This window comes from Schistocerca gregaria, chromosome 1, assembly GCF_023897955.1.
Source record: "Schistocerca gregaria isolate iqSchGreg1 chromosome 1, iqSchGreg1.2, whole genome shotgun sequence".
Taxonomy (NCBI): domain Eukaryota; kingdom Metazoa; phylum Arthropoda; class Insecta; order Orthoptera; family Acrididae; genus Schistocerca; species Schistocerca gregaria.
In genome coordinates this window covers 280,232,567-280,252,508 of record NC_064920.1, presented here as the reverse complement: position 1 = coordinate 280,252,508, position 19,942 = coordinate 280,232,567, and the positions used below count along the sequence as shown (strand labels likewise).

The 19,942-nt window shown below is 39.0% G+C and overlaps 1 protein-coding gene across 1 annotated transcript in view; it reads right to left on the bottom strand.

Moving 5' to 3' along the window:
- The window catches only part of LOC126341081 (ATP-dependent DNA helicase Q4), a 126,766-nt gene that overhangs the window by 37,101 nt on the left and 69,723 nt on the right, over nt 1-19,942 (bottom strand). Inside the window, exon 7 of the mRNA XM_050001748.1 lies at nt 7,604-7,903. Within this exon, the coding sequence (XP_049857705.1) occupies nt 7,604-7,903 (300 nt within the window). The remainder of the gene's footprint in view (nt 1-7,603; nt 7,904-19,942) is intronic.

Below are 19,942 nucleotides of genomic sequence, written 5' to 3'. Positions count from 1 at the left end.
TAATGATCAACAAGAACCAAATAATAAACTACGTATGATTGAAGATGCTCTGAAAGAGAGTTTAACGAAAAATTTTCTCCGTTTGCAAATCTTTGGAGACGCCTCTTTAGTACATTACATCCTGCACAGAAATTAGTCATCTTAGATTTAAAAATCTAGTCAGTTGCTATGCTTTGTTTCTGACTGTATCCATTCAGCATAAGAATAACATGAATATAAACATGACATGATATGTATATTCTTCCGCATCTGCTGTTGTCTCATTCTAGTTTCATAGTTTATTAGGCAGACAGGATTTAAATGAGATAGCAGCAAACATGAAAGAATACATGGCATAATGTTTACATTCTTCTACCTTTTCTTTTAATTTATTTACTGACGCAGAGGTTTTGGCGCCAGTATTTATCTTTGTGCCTGCAAAGCATGCCTATGTAGCACTACATATATTTGACGGCAGAAGTTAGTTGTGGCAGCACCTACCAACATTTTTCAGAACTTCCACTTACTTTGCACTCGATTCTAAGCCGTAGGCGGTTTTTTGGATTACAAAAACTGGAAGAAAAGTGCGACTTACATTCGAGTAAATACGGTAAAGGTGAATTTTTGAATGGTCCTAATTATAGGAATAGGTATGGTACTTTGAAAGACTTTTGTAAGAATCAACTTAAAAAATTAACAGACCTTATGAACTATTTGATGAAATGACCTTGACTGATGCACTTAAAAGGACATTACCAGAAAGATTGCACAGTGGGATTTAGTACACAGGCCTGACAACTGTCTTTTACAATTTTTACGATATGTTGACAAGCTGGATAGGGCAGTAGAATGAAGTATGTACCATAATAATTGAAATGACTGAAATCACAATAGGAATAACTACAGAAACAGAGATAATGGTAACTTCCATGAGGATCAAAGTATCAATACAGAGAGAAATTTTGAACATCAGCAGGATAGGAATAATGGGGATAACCATGGCCATTTTAATAGGAGAAACAATCACAGAAGTAAATACTCTGGAAACGGCAGTTTGGCTCATTGAAGGACCACAGTTTTGGGGTGACGAAATTCACCATGCACAGGATCCCCCAGTTACACTTGCAATTAAACAATAATAACAGTGTTAATGATATGACACATGTATCTGAAATTAAACAGAAGGAATATCAGATATCTCATTTATGTTTTGATCAAAAGTTTTGGAATACATTTAATTATGATGATGAAGATGCTAATCTCAAACCAGAATGTGAAAGTAGTGAGAATTTTGATGTAGTATGTACTAATGACTTCTTCTCTTGTTCATAAAATAGTGGTATTGATGTATGTAAATCGGAGCTGTGAAGTAACTGAGGTTGGTGAGTCTTAGACTGGTGACTTATTGCAAATCAATGTAGGCAAGGTAAGTGACTTTGATTGTGATGAGACTTGTGTTGTTAGTGATGTTGTTGATGAAGTAATTTTGGGGAATGATGAAGATGATCAGGTGTTTGTGGAGTTTAAGAATAATGAAGTTTCAGAGTTACTTATGAATTACATTGACAACACTGGTAAGGTAAATGATATATGTGATGTTGCAAGTGCGAGTCATAGAATACCAGTCCAGTCAAAACAGTTTTTCATTAATGTCACGTAGAATAATGATCCAAACGGTAAAGGTGAGTTATCTGTGAGTCTAGAGAATAAAGGTGAAAACTTCTTAAAGTTTGTTTGGGACCAGATTGATGCTAACATCGATAAATGTGCATTCTGGAATAAGTTAGCTCTGGTTAGTTAGAATTTGTATCCAAATTGGTGGAATGAAGTGAAAGAAAATTTAAGCAGGCATTGTAATTTTGACAGTAATATATTTTGTGTCTCTTCTGTAACAAGTGACATTAGTTGTGCCATTGTGTTCAGTCTTTACGTGATAATATGAATAACCAAAGTAATGCTATGATACCAGTAAAGTTGATAAAACCCTATAAAACAGTGTGGATGTAGGATTTTATCAAATTGAAGGTGATCTTTTGCATGAAGTGTCGGACAACAGAGAAGATGATTCAGATTTTGGGTGTCCTTACATTAAGATTAAGATTGATCAGTGGGAAGGTAACTGTTTGATTGGTACAGGAAGCCCGAATTTGTGGTATATCTGAACAATTTAGAGATAAGATTAGGTATAGGAAGAATTTTGTGGAAATGATCACTGTGGGTGTAAAGATTAGAGGAGCTACAGGTAAGCAAAGCAAATTGACAAAATCTCAAGTATTAACATTTAGTATAGAAAAAAATACCTTTGAACATGGATGCATAATGATCCCTAGTCTGGAAGAAAATGTACACTATGTTTGCAGATTCATATGACTACATAATTGTTTTTTTGTTTGTCAGGAATGTAGTATGTAAGATCATGTGATTTCTTAAGTTCTGTCTTATCTATTGACTGGGTAACAGGTAAATTTATTGCCCTGTGTACACTCTGCACCCACTGATTTGAGGACCTGTTGGGAATGACGCAATCTGTCAAACTTTCAAAAAGAAGTGTGTACCCTAAAACAGATTGCCGGTAATAATGGTTTTAACTCCAAAATAGTCGATTAATATAATTGATCACAAAATGAAAAAGACAGTTTCCACGTTAATGAGGTCCGTGAACAACAGGGACGAACGTAAGAGATTTATAGCTATTCCGTTTCTAGGAAACATATCTTATAAAATGCAGTGTGTGCTCCATGAACATGACTAATGTAGCATTTTCCAACAGCAATAGCTTAAAACGGAATTTTATTTGTTTCAGCAATAACAATTATAATAAGCTATTGCAATCAGGAGTTTATAAACTGAAGTGTAATGTTTGCTCGGCATATTACATAGGGCAAACAGGTAGGTCTATAGCCATAAGATATAAATAACATATGCCATCGAGGATGGGTATGAATAAGAATGGGTCATTTGCTGAACACATAATTGAATAAGGGCATATGGCCCAACCTGTTAATGACACTGAACTATTGTGATATGAAGCAAAGAGTATGAAATTAGATTTATTGGAGGAGGTGCACATATACAAGCACAAAAAGTCTGACAGTGGGAATTTACTGAATGATCAGAGTTATTTGAAAAGTTCCAGCTACCTTGAATGTTTTCAGCCCGTATTGGGCAAGCAGATAGACACTAGTAGTTACTCGATTGTGCCACATGATTGTAGGATTATCTTTTGAGATAAACTAGTGTTTTAGGACAGTCCTCCAGTAGGGTGCTAGTCATAGAAATAATGTCAATCATTGGTAGTGTGGCTCTGTACAACGACTACAGTCGGCAGGTAGAATTGGCCCTATAAGCTACTAGAGCTTATAATGTAAACTGAAGTTTTATTTGCATACGATGGTCTAGTTTTTGAATCATGCATCAAACAGTGATCTGACAAATTTTGTTATATGAAATTATTAATGTTCTACCACTCTAGCAATCGTACGCAACAGTATTTCATCTGTTGGACATTCGTATTACTAGTATATGGCCCTTCATTTGCACATATAGGCATGTTGTTAATTTATTGTCGTACATAGTGGCTAGTTGCCTGATAAACAGTGCAACGTAGCTCACTGTGGTGAGCGCCACCTATGGTGCGCGGAGTGCAGCACATTTGACAACTGTGCATCCAATATTACAGAGGTAGTGGCAGAGGAGATATGGTGCCATTTTACTTACATTTGAAACAGGCTTATGTCTGTTGAAGTTATTTTATTGGTCTTGATGCAGCCGCTGGGCTAACACATTTTTCATTTATTAGTGTATGTAAGTAATACGTTATCATTTACCTAATTTTGAAGTTTATGTGTAGACTGCATCACTGGTCTAGATGTTACTTTTATCATTTTTAGGACTTGTGAAGAAGGCTATATTAATAAAGCAGAAACCATAGTCAACGTTTAAAATAAACATAATTTAGTGCAACTGTGGGCTGTTTTTCATTCGAGACAATTTCGTAATGATTGCTGTTGTCGCTGCCATGATGAAAATAATGGAGCAGTCTAGTACTCGGTGCAGATTTTTCGTGCACTGCCTTGCGCCACTGAAATAATATTGTAGAAGTTATCATATACTCTTTACAAAATGTGACACCAGACACTCGATTATGGAGTGCGGGCTTCATTCAGTTGTCAGTCTGCCTTCCATAACAATGAACATTATCTTTTACCTTGGATCAAAAAAAGAAGGAAAATGGCCACTCGTAAGTGCCATGCCAACTACCTTTGCATGTGTAATACCCAAAAAAACTTGCCTTTTTATAAGTATGTCTTCTGTTGTTTATCAAAATAGTAAAGTAAGCTGATATGCCCTTTTGTTACCTGAAAAGATGTATGTATTACATACATGTAATTTTTAAGTAATTTACGTAATTATATAATACATTTTAATTACCAGTCATGGACGCTGAATAGAATACAAAAAGAACCAGAAGTTCAGAGTTCAAAATACGCTTGGAACAGCTCTTAATGGGCATGCGCTGCAAACGAAATGAACAACTCGATACTGAACTAACTAGGAGCAGTCGGCAGTGGAACTGCGATGAGTGGCCACATGAAGAAGGCTGGGACTGGGTCCAGGACCTAGACTGAGTCGGGAATGGGACCGGGAATGCGGCTGGAACAAGATTGACAGTTTCCCATTCCCAGGAACTGTAAGTAGAAAGCCGCAACCAAAGTGAACTATGAACAACTGTTCCTTAGAATTCGTTCCTCACTCCTTCCGTTCATGTTGGTGAACCATTCGTTTGGACCCGTTAGTTCACAAATGACTGTTCTCTACAGTAAACAATCTGTGGTAGCATCAAAGACTACGGGTATTATAAAGACTGTTAAGAAAGACAGACACATTTTTTTTTTTCCTAGGCAAGAGTTACAAGATGCAAATTTCAGAGTATCTGAGTAGTCAACAGAATTTAGTGTTGCAGACAAAGATGTGGAGCACAAATGAATAAAATTTAAAAGTGCCATTAATCAACCTCGGATGCCTAGCCTACACACTATGATTAAACCTCGGATGAGTTTTGTGTCTGGAGTCAAAAATTCCTCGCAGATAGAGTTCAACACGTCCCTCTTAATAGAAGAAAATCAACAAGTGTAAAGGTAAATTGACAACAGTATGATAGGACCATTACTGTTTACAAATATGTGAACGATCTTGTGGAGAGTGCTGGATCCACCATGAAGCTGTTTGCCAATGATGTGGCTGTCTGTAAGAAGACAGCAATATCAGAAGACTTGCAAACTGCAAGACAACCTCCAAAAGATTAATCACTGGTGTAGAGACCGAGAAGAAATGTATTACTGTACAATTACACTATTGGTGACAAACTGCTGGAAGCAGTAACACCATAAAACGCCAAGCAATAACCATCTGGAGTGACATTATGTGAAACAACCACATAAGATAAACAGTAGGAAAAGCATACAGCATACTGAGATTCATAAGAACAATCTTTCGGAAATGTAATTTGTCCAAAAAAGATGTGGCTTGCAAAACTCTAGTTTCACTGATTCTTGGGTATTGCTCAAGAGATCAACAAGATCTAACAAAAAGTGGAGCATTTCATCATATTATTTAGTGGCTGTGAGAGCATTATAATGGTGTTCAACAGATGAAACAAGGCAGGCCTTGTGCATCACAGAAAGGTTTACTACTGAAGTAGAGAGAGTACATTCCTGGAAGAATCTGACAGTATATTGCCCCCCCCCCCCCCCCCTCACGTTTCCCAGAATGACAACAACGAGTAACTACAATAAATTAGAGCCAGTATGGAGATTTACCAACAATCATTCTTTCCATGCATCGTTCGTGAATGGAATAGGGAAGGAGGGATCAAAAGTACACTCCATCACATGCCATCACGTGGCTTGCAGAGTAAAGTTGTATGAATAGATTGACACCATTGCTGACACTGTATCTAACAGAATGTAAACAGAATATAACAACAAGGCTTGTTGTGGACAAGTTGCTGTAACAAGTTGTGACAAACGAGTTAAATTAGTGAGTAATGTGAAGTACAAGTGCTGCGTGCAAATAGTGAGCAATGTAATGCAGTGAGTTACAAGCATTATGCAGCTGGCGCATCACAAACATATCAGCGGATAAAGAATTTTCACCCAACATTTACAATGGTGCAGAGGAGGGGGTTGGGTTGTTAGGGGGAAGAGACCAAACTGTGAGGTCATCGATCTCATCAGATTAAGGAAGGACGGAGAAGGAAGTCGGCTGTGCCTTTTCAAAGGAACCATCCCGGCATTTGCCTGGAGTGATTTTGGGAAGCCACGGAAAATCAAAATCAGGATGGCCAGACACGGGGTTCAACTGTCATCCTCCCGATCCTCCCGAATGAGAAATGGTGCAGAGGACTCTATACCAAGTGGTAACATGACAATACACAACAGTGCAGACTTAGACTAAAGTAACAACCAACAAACATAGTTAGATATAGTATTGACATATACTACAGACATATCACAAACACTAGATGGAAGCCTGTATGTGTCACTTCCAATACCAAACATGAGAATAATATCAAAGATTTGCCGTCTGCAAATATTAATAAACTGTAGACATAGCTTGTGCAGAAACTGGACAAATACTTCTAAGTTTCAAGAAATTAGTGTCACAAAGGCATTCCACACTCTGACTGGTTAAGTGGCTCTGTCACCCAGCCCACCTCCTGTCTATTTTATTTTATGATAAAAAAGTTAGTATATTAACTTGTTTCATTCTCAGTTACTTTGGCAGAGATAGATAATATCAAACAATGGAAACTCCAGGTAGGAAGATCGACAATATAGGAAAATTGTTGTTTAATTGTGCCTGTCTGTAACTTGAGATGTCTTGTTTACGGTAAACAGAGATAGATAATAACATGATAGGGCCAAAGCCACTATTCACAAGAAAAAGAAGAAAAAGGAAAATTAGTGTTATTTTTTGTTACTTCTCCCTTTCTTCACATCCATCTTTCATATCCAACAACAGCTTTTGTTGCACCAGCTTCTTCAGTTTATTCACAGATGTATTTAGTTTTATGATTTCTGGAAATTTCCTAGGATGGGTACCGACCGTTCCTAAGTAAACTGACAGTAACAAAAATATTCAATATAATACTGCCCACTTTAGGTAACTGCAGAGTGGGCCTCAAACAAAATATAACAATAAATAAATAAAATAATAAACATCATATAACACTGAAAATCACCAACGTAGGTTTCAAAACAGCACACACTTCGGGGTAGATCGAAAGATACATTACAGAAACTATACCCTTGGCTGTGGCTAGCTCTTTCCTCCAAAACATGCATGGTATGAAGAGATCCTGTATGTTTAAAATACTGCCCACAAAAGGTGAGATTCTAGGCTCGAGTCCTGGTCGCGCACACAGTTTTAACTGACCAGAAGTAAGTTTTAATGGTGTAAACTTTTGCTTTAACATGTTCCGCTACACTCTTATACAGTATAATACAGGTATAACTGCTTGATTCATTTTTTAGGTACTGCATCAAGACAACACTGCAAAATGAACCAAAATCTCAAAAGAGTGAAATGTAATCGCTGACATACAGCACAATGTACAACCTACCTGCAAGAATGTCCTGAGGAGGGTGGCCAGTCTCTCACATTCCTCTCTTCTTGTGCAGTATATGATAGCAGACTGACAATCCTTAAAATGGGTATTAGTGAGAAGTTTGATTAGTGCTTCATCCTTGTTCTCATCTTTAGAAACTGTCAGTACAAGATTGTTGGGAAGAGGAATGTCCTTGATCACCCCCTTCTCTCCATCTGGAATGTCTAAGTGCTGAACTATACTAGCACACGTAGAGTTTGTTGCAGTAGCAGTCAGTCCCAAGATAGTACGGACTTTGAGTTTCTCTCGTAACACCTGAAATGTAAAATAATAAAAGTGAAGGTAACTACATGCAGAAGGAAATTTACTAATGTGATGCGGAGATTAGTGAAAACAGAAGGGATCAATGGAAGGAAGTGCTAACTCATGATGCCATCAGTTGGAACTGTCACACATTATAAGTTGATTAATTTGGCAACAAGAACATAACAACTTATACAGACATCCCTCTGTACCTGTACAAATTAAACTTTTTGGTATCAGCATGTGGTGCATTCAAAATCACAACACACAGTGTTATCAGACAAATCCGACTACTGAAGGTTAGCACTTTCCTCCCCACCCCTTCAATTGTTCTAAAATGTTTTTAAAAGTAACATTTTCACTTATAAATAAATTACATTAAATAAAGATTATGAAGTAGTTCTTGTTCATAAATATGAACACACCCCTTATGTAATACAGAATATGACTTGAGGACTTTTTAAAGTAGTGACTGCTCCAAAGATTATAATTTTCAATCAATGTAAAGTACTTGTATAAACATAGTCTGAAAAAGGCAATGAAAAAAGTACTGAAAAGTAAACACAACAGCAGAAAACAAAGGGAAACTAGAAAATGGCTGAACAGACTAAATGGACAGCAGCCAAGATATTGTTAGCTGATAGCGTTCTGCAGGAAAGTAAATGCTTTAACGAAAGTATTAGATAAAAACATCTCTCCACTCACAAATAGAGAGAGTGAAAAACGACTGTCGATAGACCTCTGTACAAGCCCTAATTTCTCTTGTCTTGATGATCCTTAGACAAAATGTACGTCAGCTGCAGTAGAATTGTTTTTCTATCAGGTTCATACGCAGTTCTTTAAATTTCCCGCATAACATTCCACAAAAAGAACATCATCATCTCTCCAGTGATTACCACTTGAAATCACAAAGCACTTCCATAATACTCACAAGTTGATCAAACCTACCACTCTAACAGCTTGCCTCTACATTGTTTCAATGTATTCCTTTAATCTGACATGGTGCTTATACCAAACACTCACAAATGGGTCGTACTAGTGTACTATATGCAGTTCCTTTACAGATGAACCACCCTCTCCTATATTTCTCCACTCAAAATGAAGTCGGCCATTCACTTTTTCTACAACCGTGTCCTTATGGACTCCTTCCATTTCATATTGCTACGTAACATTACATGTAGATATTTGATCAATGTGACTGTTTCAGTCCTGCATTTGAACATCACGGAACAGTTTTCCCTACTCATCTGCATTAACTTATATTTTTCCCCATTTGTAACAAGCAGCCATTCATCACACGAACTCGAAATTTTGTCTATGTCATGTTGTATACTCCCATAGTCACTCAACGATGATGCCTTCCTGTACAATCATCAAACAGCTGTAGACTGTTGCTCACTCTGTCTGTTAGATCATTTATGTACTTAGAGAATAAGAATGGTTATATCACATTTACTATGGCCTCTGCTGACAATATTCTTGTCTCCGATGAACAAGCTGCCGAGGACAATGTACTGGGCTCTTCTCGCTAACAGGTCTTTGAGTCACTCACTTAGCTTGCAACCTATTCCGTATGCTTGTACTTTGATTAACAGTCAACAGCTCTACAGTGTAAATGAAGGACTAGTGACTCTTTTGAAAAGTAACCGGTTTTTCTGTATTTTAAGACTCATAACCAGTGTACACATTATTAGTGAAGAATAAAGCCTGACATATAAAGGAATAAAAATAGGAATGACAAAACAAACGGAAGTGCCTATGAACAATAATAATAGCATTCCAAAATAATTAAATGAAGCACACATGGCATCTTGATAATCGGTATGGTAGGTACTGTAATATAAGGAATGCAGCTGTGAAAAGTCACTTTGCTTATGATTCTATAACATTTTTCACAGTATAACAACTCTGTCGTCAAGTGGATTAAACCAGATTAATGTATCACAACTGTTGATTCTGCGTGCATTGTCCTTTTTGACAACCAGTATTTTTGCAGAGCACGGGCTGCTTTATAAATTCATGTACACATTACATTCTTCACTTTTCAGAGTGGTTCATCATCTTCAGTGCAGAATTATAGTGTGAATGTTGTTCTAAAGGTATCTCTGATGAGCCCAAACCTATTATGATGGCTAATGTTGTTATGTTCTGAATCATATGCATCAAGTTCCTGTATGATACTGATCAAAACAAGTTCACACAAAAGTCTGAAGAACTGCTCTGTGTTCTCCTTATTACCTGTAGCTAACAGGTTTGTAAGCATACAATGACTTCTTCAAATAATCTGCGGGAATGTGGCAAGGTAAATTTGTCGAACACCAATGATATTTCAGTAGGTAAACCCTGTCATCTGAAAATGAAGACATGGTTCCATATCCAAATATCAGCATGATCTGACAAATTTACTCAGCCACATTCCCACGATTTATTTAAACAATGTGTACACTGTGAAGAGCTTGGGATTCTCATGAAATGCCATCATTTCACACCCATACATCATAGACAGTTAATTTGTTCATAAGGAAATGAAAGATCCAGAAACTTGCCAACAATGGATATCAGAATTTTTTCTATCCTGTAAAATCCAATTTTCAGCTCAATCTCTAATAAGCTCATTGACAACAAGCCATTAAAAGCCTGTATCTTCCCTCATTATTGAAGTTCATCAAATAATTGCTATGTCAGCCTGTCACTTTCTCAGCCATCCATCATTTGCACATGATTTGTCTGTAGGGTTCAAACCAACTTGTTGGTTAGCAGCCCTGATGCCAGCTACAAGCGCTTTTCGCTTGCTGTGTTATGAGATAAGTAATTTAGCCAGTAATTAATTGTTATTGCTGTATATTCTATAGTATTTACGTGTATTAGTGTCAAATAGAATTGATAAATTGAAGGTTTCAGTTTTTATTTGTGCCTGAATAGGAAAAGCAAAGTTTCTGTTTAGGACAGTTTCACTTGTACGCAAACGTTTGTTTACATTCTTCACTGACATTAAATATGCGGGATTATCAATTAATTCAGTGTACAATATTCAGTATTTACATTTATTAGCATCATTTAGACTCGATACATTGAAGGTAGCAGTTTTTTAATGTTTTATTGTGTCATTTTTTGCATGTACGTAACCATTTGTTTACATTGTAAATACGAGGGATAATCAGTAGCTGTAGCTTACCATAGGCTATGGTTTAATTCTTTAATAATATTCACTAGATGGCCCCTAGGAGGAAAAACAGCACCAGATCTAGCTTCTACCATACATTTTTATTGTTGAGTGTCCTTTCTGCCAACTAGAGAGTAGCTGTTAACCTTGTGTGGCAGCACGTTTCCTTAAGTTTCTTATAGTAAATCATGCTGGAAGCTTTGTTGGACACAGTCAACAGCCTCCAGTGTGCCACCTTGACGTGTGGTGTGGATGGGTTACTTGGGGTAGCATCTGCTGTACTAGATGTGCGGGAGGAGGGGATGGATATCAAAGCTCTCTGTCACTGAACTGACCTCAGGTGCGACTGAGCCAGCCGGCCACTCTCACCTCAGTGTGTGTGGCGGACTGTGTCGAGGTCTCGAGCCTCAAGGCGAAGGCTGCATGGGGGACGCAGGCTCCTGCCAAATCCCATGCACTTTGCTAATAGATTCAGTATGCTAGCTGATGCTGGGTTGGAGGCTGAGCTGGATCAGAATACACCTTCTGCCAGAATAGTGGCTGCTCGTTCAGCAAGATCTGGACAGGCACAGGCATGTGGGGATAGAGGTTTGTTAGTTATTGGGAGCTCCAATGTTAGACGGGTCATGGAGCCCCTCAGGAACATAAAGTCTAGGGCGGGCAAGAAGTTCAACATTCATTCGGTGTACTTGCTGGGGGGCCTTGTCTGGGATGCGAAAGAGGCTCTTCCGGTGGCTATTGAGCATGCAGGATGCAGCCAGATGCAGATTGTTGCACATGTCAGCACCAACGATACCAGTTGTCGGGGTTTCGAGGATATCCTTGAGTCCTTTCAACGGCTGGCTAAGTTGGCAAAGGCAGCCTCCATCTCTCTAGGACTGGAAGCCAAGCTGATGATTTGCAGCATTGTACCCAGGGTGGACCAGGGTCGAGTGAAATCTAAATCAGAGCCTATGTTGACTCTGTAACAAAAATTGTTGTAGATCCTTTGACCTATGCTATGGGGTGGAAGGCTGTAGGATGCTCCTCGATAGATCAAGGGTGCTCTACACACGGGAAGCACCTACATGGGTAGCACAGTACTTGGGGTGTGCACATGGTTTTTTTTAGATTAGGTTTCTTCCCATGGGACACAAACCACTGGCCTGAAAAATTACCATTTCATGACGCTGATGTGGGTGTGCCAACTGTAAAAATTGTTAGTTCGCTTAAACAGGTCATTCCAAAGGATTTAGATATACTAAATCTAATGTTAGTAAATTGTCGAAGTGCCTGTAGCAAGATACCCAAGTTACTCTCCAAAATAAACAATAGTAAAGCCAATAATGTATTAGGTACCAAAAGGTGGTTGAAATCAGACATAAAGAGCAGTGAAATTTTGATCTCTGATTGGACAATGTTTAGGGAGGATAGGGTAAATGCTATGAGAGATGGTGTGTTCATCACTGTTAAAAGCTGTTTAAACATAGTTGAGATTGATACTGGGTCAGACTGTGAAATAGTCTGGATAAAGCTGTCAACCAGACAAGGCGTGGCCATTGTATTAGGATGACCACCAGCATTGTCGCATAACATTTCAGGGAAAGTCTTGAGTACATAGGAAATAAATATCCAAATTATCCGTTAGTTATAGACTTTAATATGGTGTCTGGGGAAATTACACATTTATCACAGGGGACAGAAGCAATGACTTGTGTGAAGTTTTCTAGAAGAGCTCTCAACATGCAACCTTGAGCAGTTGGTTAGAAAACCAACTCGAGACTCGAGATGGGAACATATTAGATAACTTGGTGACAAACAGACCTGATCGGCTTCTATGTCTGGGAAAGCACATAAGAGTGTCATTAATGAATATCTTCATAGTCAGCTCCAAGCATTCACTGCGGGACACAAAGATATTGAGCATCTTCGGTCAGAATTTAAAGATATTGTCCACTATGTGCTACAGAAGCATGTGCCTAGCAAAAATATAGAGGATGGAAAGGATCCAACTTGGTACAACAAACATATTAGGAAGTTGCTGAGAAAGCAGAGAATTTTGCACAGTCATTTTAAATGTAGTCACTGCCCCGCTGACAAACAGAAATTATGCGAAATGAAAGTAGCGGTCAAAAGGTCAATGAGAGATTCTTTTAATGAATTTGAAAGTAATATTTTATCTGCAGATTCTAAAAATAACCCCAAAAAATTTTGGTCATACATAAAATCTATGAACGGTACAAATAATTCAATACCTTCTCTTGCTGTCAGTATGGGTAATGTAATGGATGATGATACACAGGAGGCCAAAATTCTAAACCTAGGTTTCAAAAACTGTTTTACGATACAGCACTGCAACACCATTCCCCCTTCCAATTATCGAACAAACAGAAGGATGGCTGACATAGTGTACATGGGGTTGTAAAACAATTGAGCTCCTTAGACGCCAGGAAGGCATCTGGCCCAGACGATATCCCCGTAGGATTTTATGTTGAATAAGCTACAAATATAGTACCATTCTTATCCATCATCTATGAGAGATCATTGGAACAGCGGAAAGTTACACGGGACTGGAAGAAGGCCCAGGTCATAGCAATCTATAAAAACAGCAGTAAGTCGGATGCACATAATTACCGGCCAATTTCACTGACATTGATTTGTTGTAGAATCATGGAACATATTGTCTGTTCAGACATAATGACCTTTCTAGACTCTGAGAAGCACATCTGCAGAAACCAGAACAGTTACAGGAAACAGCAGTCGTGCGAGAGACAGCTGGCCCTCTTTGTATATGATATACAGCAGGCTCTAGATACCAGCTCCCAGGTTGATGCCACATTCCTCGACTCCTGAAAGGCATTCGATTCAGTTCCGAACTGTTGATTGTTCCAAAAACTGCGCACTTACGGTCTATCCGATGACATATGCAGATGAATAGAAAAGTTTTCTAACAGGCAGTGAAAAGTATGTTGTCCTGAATGGGGAGACTTCAACAGAAAGAAGCGTAACATCAGGTGTGCCCCAGGGCAACGTAAAAGGTCCACTGCTTTTTACGATTTACATAAACAATCTGGTTGATGGTACAGACAGCAGCATTAGCCTGTTTGCCGATGATGCTGTAGTCTACAGGAAAGTAGTATCACATGAACGTTGTGAACAATTCAATGAGGATTTGTAGAAAATAAATGTGTGGTGTAATGACTGGCAGTTATCTCTCAACATTAGTAAGTGTAACCTACTTAATATAACCAAGTGAAAATCCCAATTAATGTACAAGTACAAAATAAATGCCCAGTCTTTGGAAGCGGTAACATCTGTCAAGTATCTGGGTGTGACTATTCGAAATCTCAAATGGAACAATCAGATTACACAAGTAACAGGTAAGGTGAACTCTAGATTGTGGTTTATTGGTATAATCCTGAAGTGATGCAGTCCTTCAACAAAGGAAATTGCTTGCAATACTTTAGTTCATTCAATCTTAGAGTATTGTTCGTCTGTATGGGATCCTTACCAGTTGGGTTGGTTCAAGCGATTGAGAAGGTCCAAAGGAGAGCGACAGGATTTGTGACTGGTACTTTGAGCCATGCGAGAGCGTTTCAAATCTCATAGAAAGTTTGAAGTGGGACACGCGCTAAACAGAAGGGGCTGTTCACTAAATTCCAAAGTCCGATCTTCACCAAGTATGTAGAGCATATATTATTACCACCAACTTTCAAATCATGCAACGATCATCATTCAAAGATAAGGAAAATTAGAGCACGTACTGAGGTGTTAAGACAGTTGCTTTTCCCTCGTGCGATGATCCGTGAGTGGAACAGAGGGGGGGGGGGGGGGAAATATGCTTTTGGTGCGAATAGTGCCCTCTGCCACACACCACTTGGTGACTAGTGGAGTATATGTAGATGTAGATATGCAGATATAGAATCTTTCACTTGGAGACGATTATACCTTCACAAAGTAATCACAATTACACCAGGTCCTTCAGGGAACATTCTCAGTGTCTAAACTGCCTGACAAATTGTTAAGGCCTTATTATCTAAAGGCATATGAAACTAATGAGCCAAACAAAGGAAGATGTTGCTGGTGATAATACGCAGATTAAGACTTGTAAAAATAACAAAATTTCCGAATTTACCGCCCCCCCCCCCCCCCCCCCCCCCCCCCCGCAAGAAATTTCTCACACTCAAATGATTCTCAGCTGCCTGAAACATGATGTAGAGAGCTCTGTGATATTTAGCTATTCATGGAGTGTGTATCGAAAAGACGGATTAGATGCCATTGTAGGGGGAGTCTTCATGACAGTTAACAAAAGTATTGTTTGTGTTGAGGTAGAACTTAGTACGCCAGTGACATCATGTATAACAGGTCTATGTAAAATCAAGTTATTGTTGGATGTTTTTACCAGCCACCCGATTCCACTGTGAAATTATTAAGAGTCATTCAAAGATGGTCTATGGTCACAAGTGCAAAAATACCAGATCACGCAAGACTAGTTGGAAGCGACTTTAGCCTACTGAGTATGACTCAGACATCTAGCAATTCACTGCAGGAGGTATAGACAGTCTTGCAAAGTATTTTTGAGTACACTGAAGCGCCAATGAACTGGATTAGGCATGTGTACTCAAATACAGAGATATGTAAACAGGCAGAATAAGGCACTGCGGTTGTAAACACCTAGATAATACAAAAAGTGTCTCGCGCAATTGTTAGATCTGTTACTGCTGCTACAATGGTAGGTTATCATGATTTAAATGAGTCTGAACGTGGTTGTTAACAGAGTGATGGGACATAGCATGTCGGAGGTAGTGATGAAGTGGGGATATTCCCATATGACTATTCCACGAATGTACTGTGAATATCAGGAATCCAGTGAAACATCAAATCTCTGACATGGCTGAGTTCAGAAAAAGTTCCTGCAAGAACGGGACCAACGACAAATGAAGAGAATCATTCAACATGGCAGAAGTGCAACCTTTACACAAACGGCTGCAGATTGCAATGCTGGGCCATCAACAAGTGTCAGTGTGCAAAGCATTTAACGAAACATATGGGCTTTTGGAGCAAAAGGCCTATTTGCATTCCCTTGATTGCTGCATGGCAAAAAGCTTTGCGCCTCACCTGGGCTGGGTGGAAACATGTTGGCTGATCAGATGAGCCTCGTTTCAAATTGTATCAAGCAGATGGATGTGTAGGAGTATGAAAACAACTTCATGACTCCAGGGACCCTGCATGTCAGCAGGGGACTGTTCAAGCTGGTGGAGGCTCTGTAACAGTGTGGGGCACGTGCAATTGAAGTGATATGGGATCCCTGATACATATAGATACGACTCTGACAGGTGGCATGTACGTAAGCACTCTGTCTGATCACCTGCATTCATTCATGTTCATTGTGCATTCTGACGGACTTGGGCAATTCCAGCAGGACAATGTGACACCCCACATGTCCAGAATTACTACAAAGTTACTCCAGGAACATTCTTCTGAGTTTAAACACTTCCGCTGACCACCAAACTCATCAGACATGAACGTTATTGAGCATATCTGTGATGCCTTGAACATGCTGTTCAGAAGAGATCTCCATCCCCTTACACTGTTACGGATTTATGGACAACCCTGCAGAACTTATGGTGTCAATTCCCTCCAATACTAATTCAGACATTAGTTAAATCCATGCCATGTTGTGTTGTCGCACTTCTGCATGCTCGCAGGGGCCCTACATATTAGGTTGGTGTATCAACTTCTTTGGCTCTTCAGTGTATGTTATCTGAAAACTGGCTCCCACAACTAGATCGAGAGCCCATATGCAATGGAAATATTTTAGACCTTGCAGATACAAACAGGCCTTGCCATATCAATGGCGTCATACAGATTCAGGGATTTGAGCTCATGATGTCAGCACAGTGACGATTGTTACTGAAGTTAATAAATCAATCAAGAAGGGTAGGTGATTATTTCTGCTAGACAGAGCACATAGGCAATTGTTAGTGTCCCTCTTGGACAGTGAACGGATATTATTTAGTTCCAGTCATGGACATAGAGGAATTTCGGGCAAAGTCAAAATGGATTACAAACTGTGCAATGGAGAAGTATGTACTGAGTAAGTGAATTAAGGACAGAAAAGCCCCACTGTGCTTTAACAAAGAGACTGCAAAATGTTGAGGAAGCAAGACTGTTGCACTCTCAGTTCAAAAGAGAAAGCACAAATGATGATAGATTAAAGTTAAGAGCAATTTGTGCATCTGTAAAAACATCGATGCACAAAGCATACAAATATGACAGTCATACATTAGCAGATCTTGCCGAGAACCCAAGAAAATTATGGTTCTACATAAAATCACTATTAAGTGGGCTAAGGCTTCTAGCCAGTCACTTGTCCACCAGTCTAGTGTGGCAACAGAAGATAGCAGAAGAAAAAACAAAGTTTCAGATTTTGCGTTTAAGGAATTGTTCGTGGAAGAGAATCATGCAAACATAATGTCACACTCCCTTGGCATAGAGAAAAATAACTGAACGCATAGTAAATGAATAAGCTGCCAGTCCAGATGGAATCCAAACTTGGTCTTACAAAGAATATTTTAGCAATCTGGCTCCTTACTTAGTTAGCGTTAATCGCAACCTCTTGCCCAGTGGAAAATCCCAAGCAACTGGAAAAAAGCATAGATGACTCCTTTATATAAGAAGGGTAAAAGAACGGAGGCGTAAAATTACAGACCAATATCTTAAACATAAGATTTGCTGCAGAATTCTTGAACATATTCTGAATTCAACTAAAATAAATTTCTTTGACATGGAAAAACTTATGTCCACAAATCAGCACTGTTTCACAAAGCCCCGTTTGTGTGAACCTCAGATTGCCCTTTTCTCTGATGCTATCCAGTAAACTACAGATGAAGGGCAAAAGGCAGATTCCATATGGCTAGATTTCTGAGAAGCATTTGACACCACGCCTCACTGCAGACTGTTAATAATGCTATGAGCGAACAGAATATATTCCTAAATATGTGAGCAGCTTGAAGAACCCAGTATGTTGTCCTCAACAGCGAGTGTTCATCAGATACAAGGGTATTGTCAGGAGGGCCACAGGAAGTGTGTTAGGACCACAGTCCTTTCTATATCATTAAATGATTTGGCAGAATGCGTGAGCAGCAATCTGCAGCTCTTTGCTGTGATGCTATGGTGTTCAAGAGGTTGTTGAGAGACTGTTGGTGGATGCAAGATGACTTCACACAAATTTTCTAGTTGGTGTGATGAATGAGAGCTAAACCTAAATGCAAAAAAATTGTAAATTAATGGGATGAGTGGGAAAAAGAAACCAGTAATGTTCAAATATAGTATTAGTAGTGTAATGTTTGACAAAATCGCGCTGATCAAATACCTTGGTGTCAAGCTGCAAAGCAATACGAAATACAATGGGCAAGTAAGGATTGTAGTAGGGAAGAATTTTAGGAAAGTGTGGCTCATCTGTAAAGGAGACCGCGTATAGGACACTAGTATGACCTATTCTTGAGTACTGCTCGTGTGTTTGGGATCTGCACCAGATCAGATTAAAGGAAACCATCAAAAGAATTCAGAGGTTGACTGCTAAATTTGTTACTGGCAGGTTTAAACAACACAAAAGTATTACAGTGATACTTCGGGAAGTCAAAATGGGAACCCTCGCAGGGAACACAGTGTTCTTTTCAAGGAACACTACTGAGAAAACTCAGAGAATTGGCATTTGAAGCAGAACAATTCTGCCACGAACATACATTTCACATAATGGCCATGAAGATGAGGTGTAAGAGAGGCATATAGACAGTTATTTTACCCTCACTCCATTTGCAAGTGGAACAGGAAAGAAAATGATTAGTAGTGGTACAGGGAAAATTCCATCAAGCACCGAGCTGTGACTTGCAGAGTATATAGCTGCAGATGTAAATGTAAGCACTGATCTGATGGAGCAGATCACACAAAATACAAATTCGTTAATCAAGACATCATCGTCTTGTGGTGCAGTTCTTCTTGTCGTCTCCGTGCTTGCTAAGAAAATGGGATGAGAAGTTCCACCTTATGCAAGACACCTTTTTTCATTTGTTTCACCCATACATGTTTCAGAACTTTTGTGCTACTGTCAGTGTGCACACAACAACACGTAATGGCAGCAAAAACTCTGCCTATGTTTTGAGTAATCGGAAAAACTGCATTTCCACGCGAACACAGGCAAAGAAGTAAGCCTATTTACTTTGCCCACAATACAGGAAAATGCACTACAACTTCAAAACTATGACAAGTTGTATATTGTGTAGCATAACAGCTACCAACACAAGAGGACAATAACATAATGTAAGTTAAAAATAAAAAAAGAACCCACTGACAATAGCACAAAAGTGCTGAAACATGTATGGGTGAAACAAAAGAAAAAAAGGTGTCTTGCATAAGGCGGAACTTCTCATCCCAAGACATCAGAAGAACCTGCAGAACACAGAACTCCTTGGCTGTATGGATTACTGAAAATCCATAATGATGATGTACCACTAAGACTGATTGGTGTTCCCGGCTCAGTGACATGCTTGGCATCTCTGCTTCAGCCACATCTGGGGAAGACCGGAACATAAGGAAGAGTTTGGCTATGTTTCACTGAGAAGCTGAAGAAACTAAAACTTGTACCAAAAGACATTCTGGTGAGCTATGATGATGTTCCTTTGTTTACGAAAGTGCCATTAAATGATTATCTGGCATATTCATTCCATTTTCCCACATGACATTACCAACCTCTTTCATGCACATCTTACCATGAATGACTTCATATGGAAATGCAATTTCAGCGAACAGCTGGAAGGTGTTGCTATGAGCAGTCTACTTAGTCCAGTGGAGGCCAATTTCTTCATGCAGCATTTCAAAAGACAAGCCCTGGATTCTAAAAGTCTAGT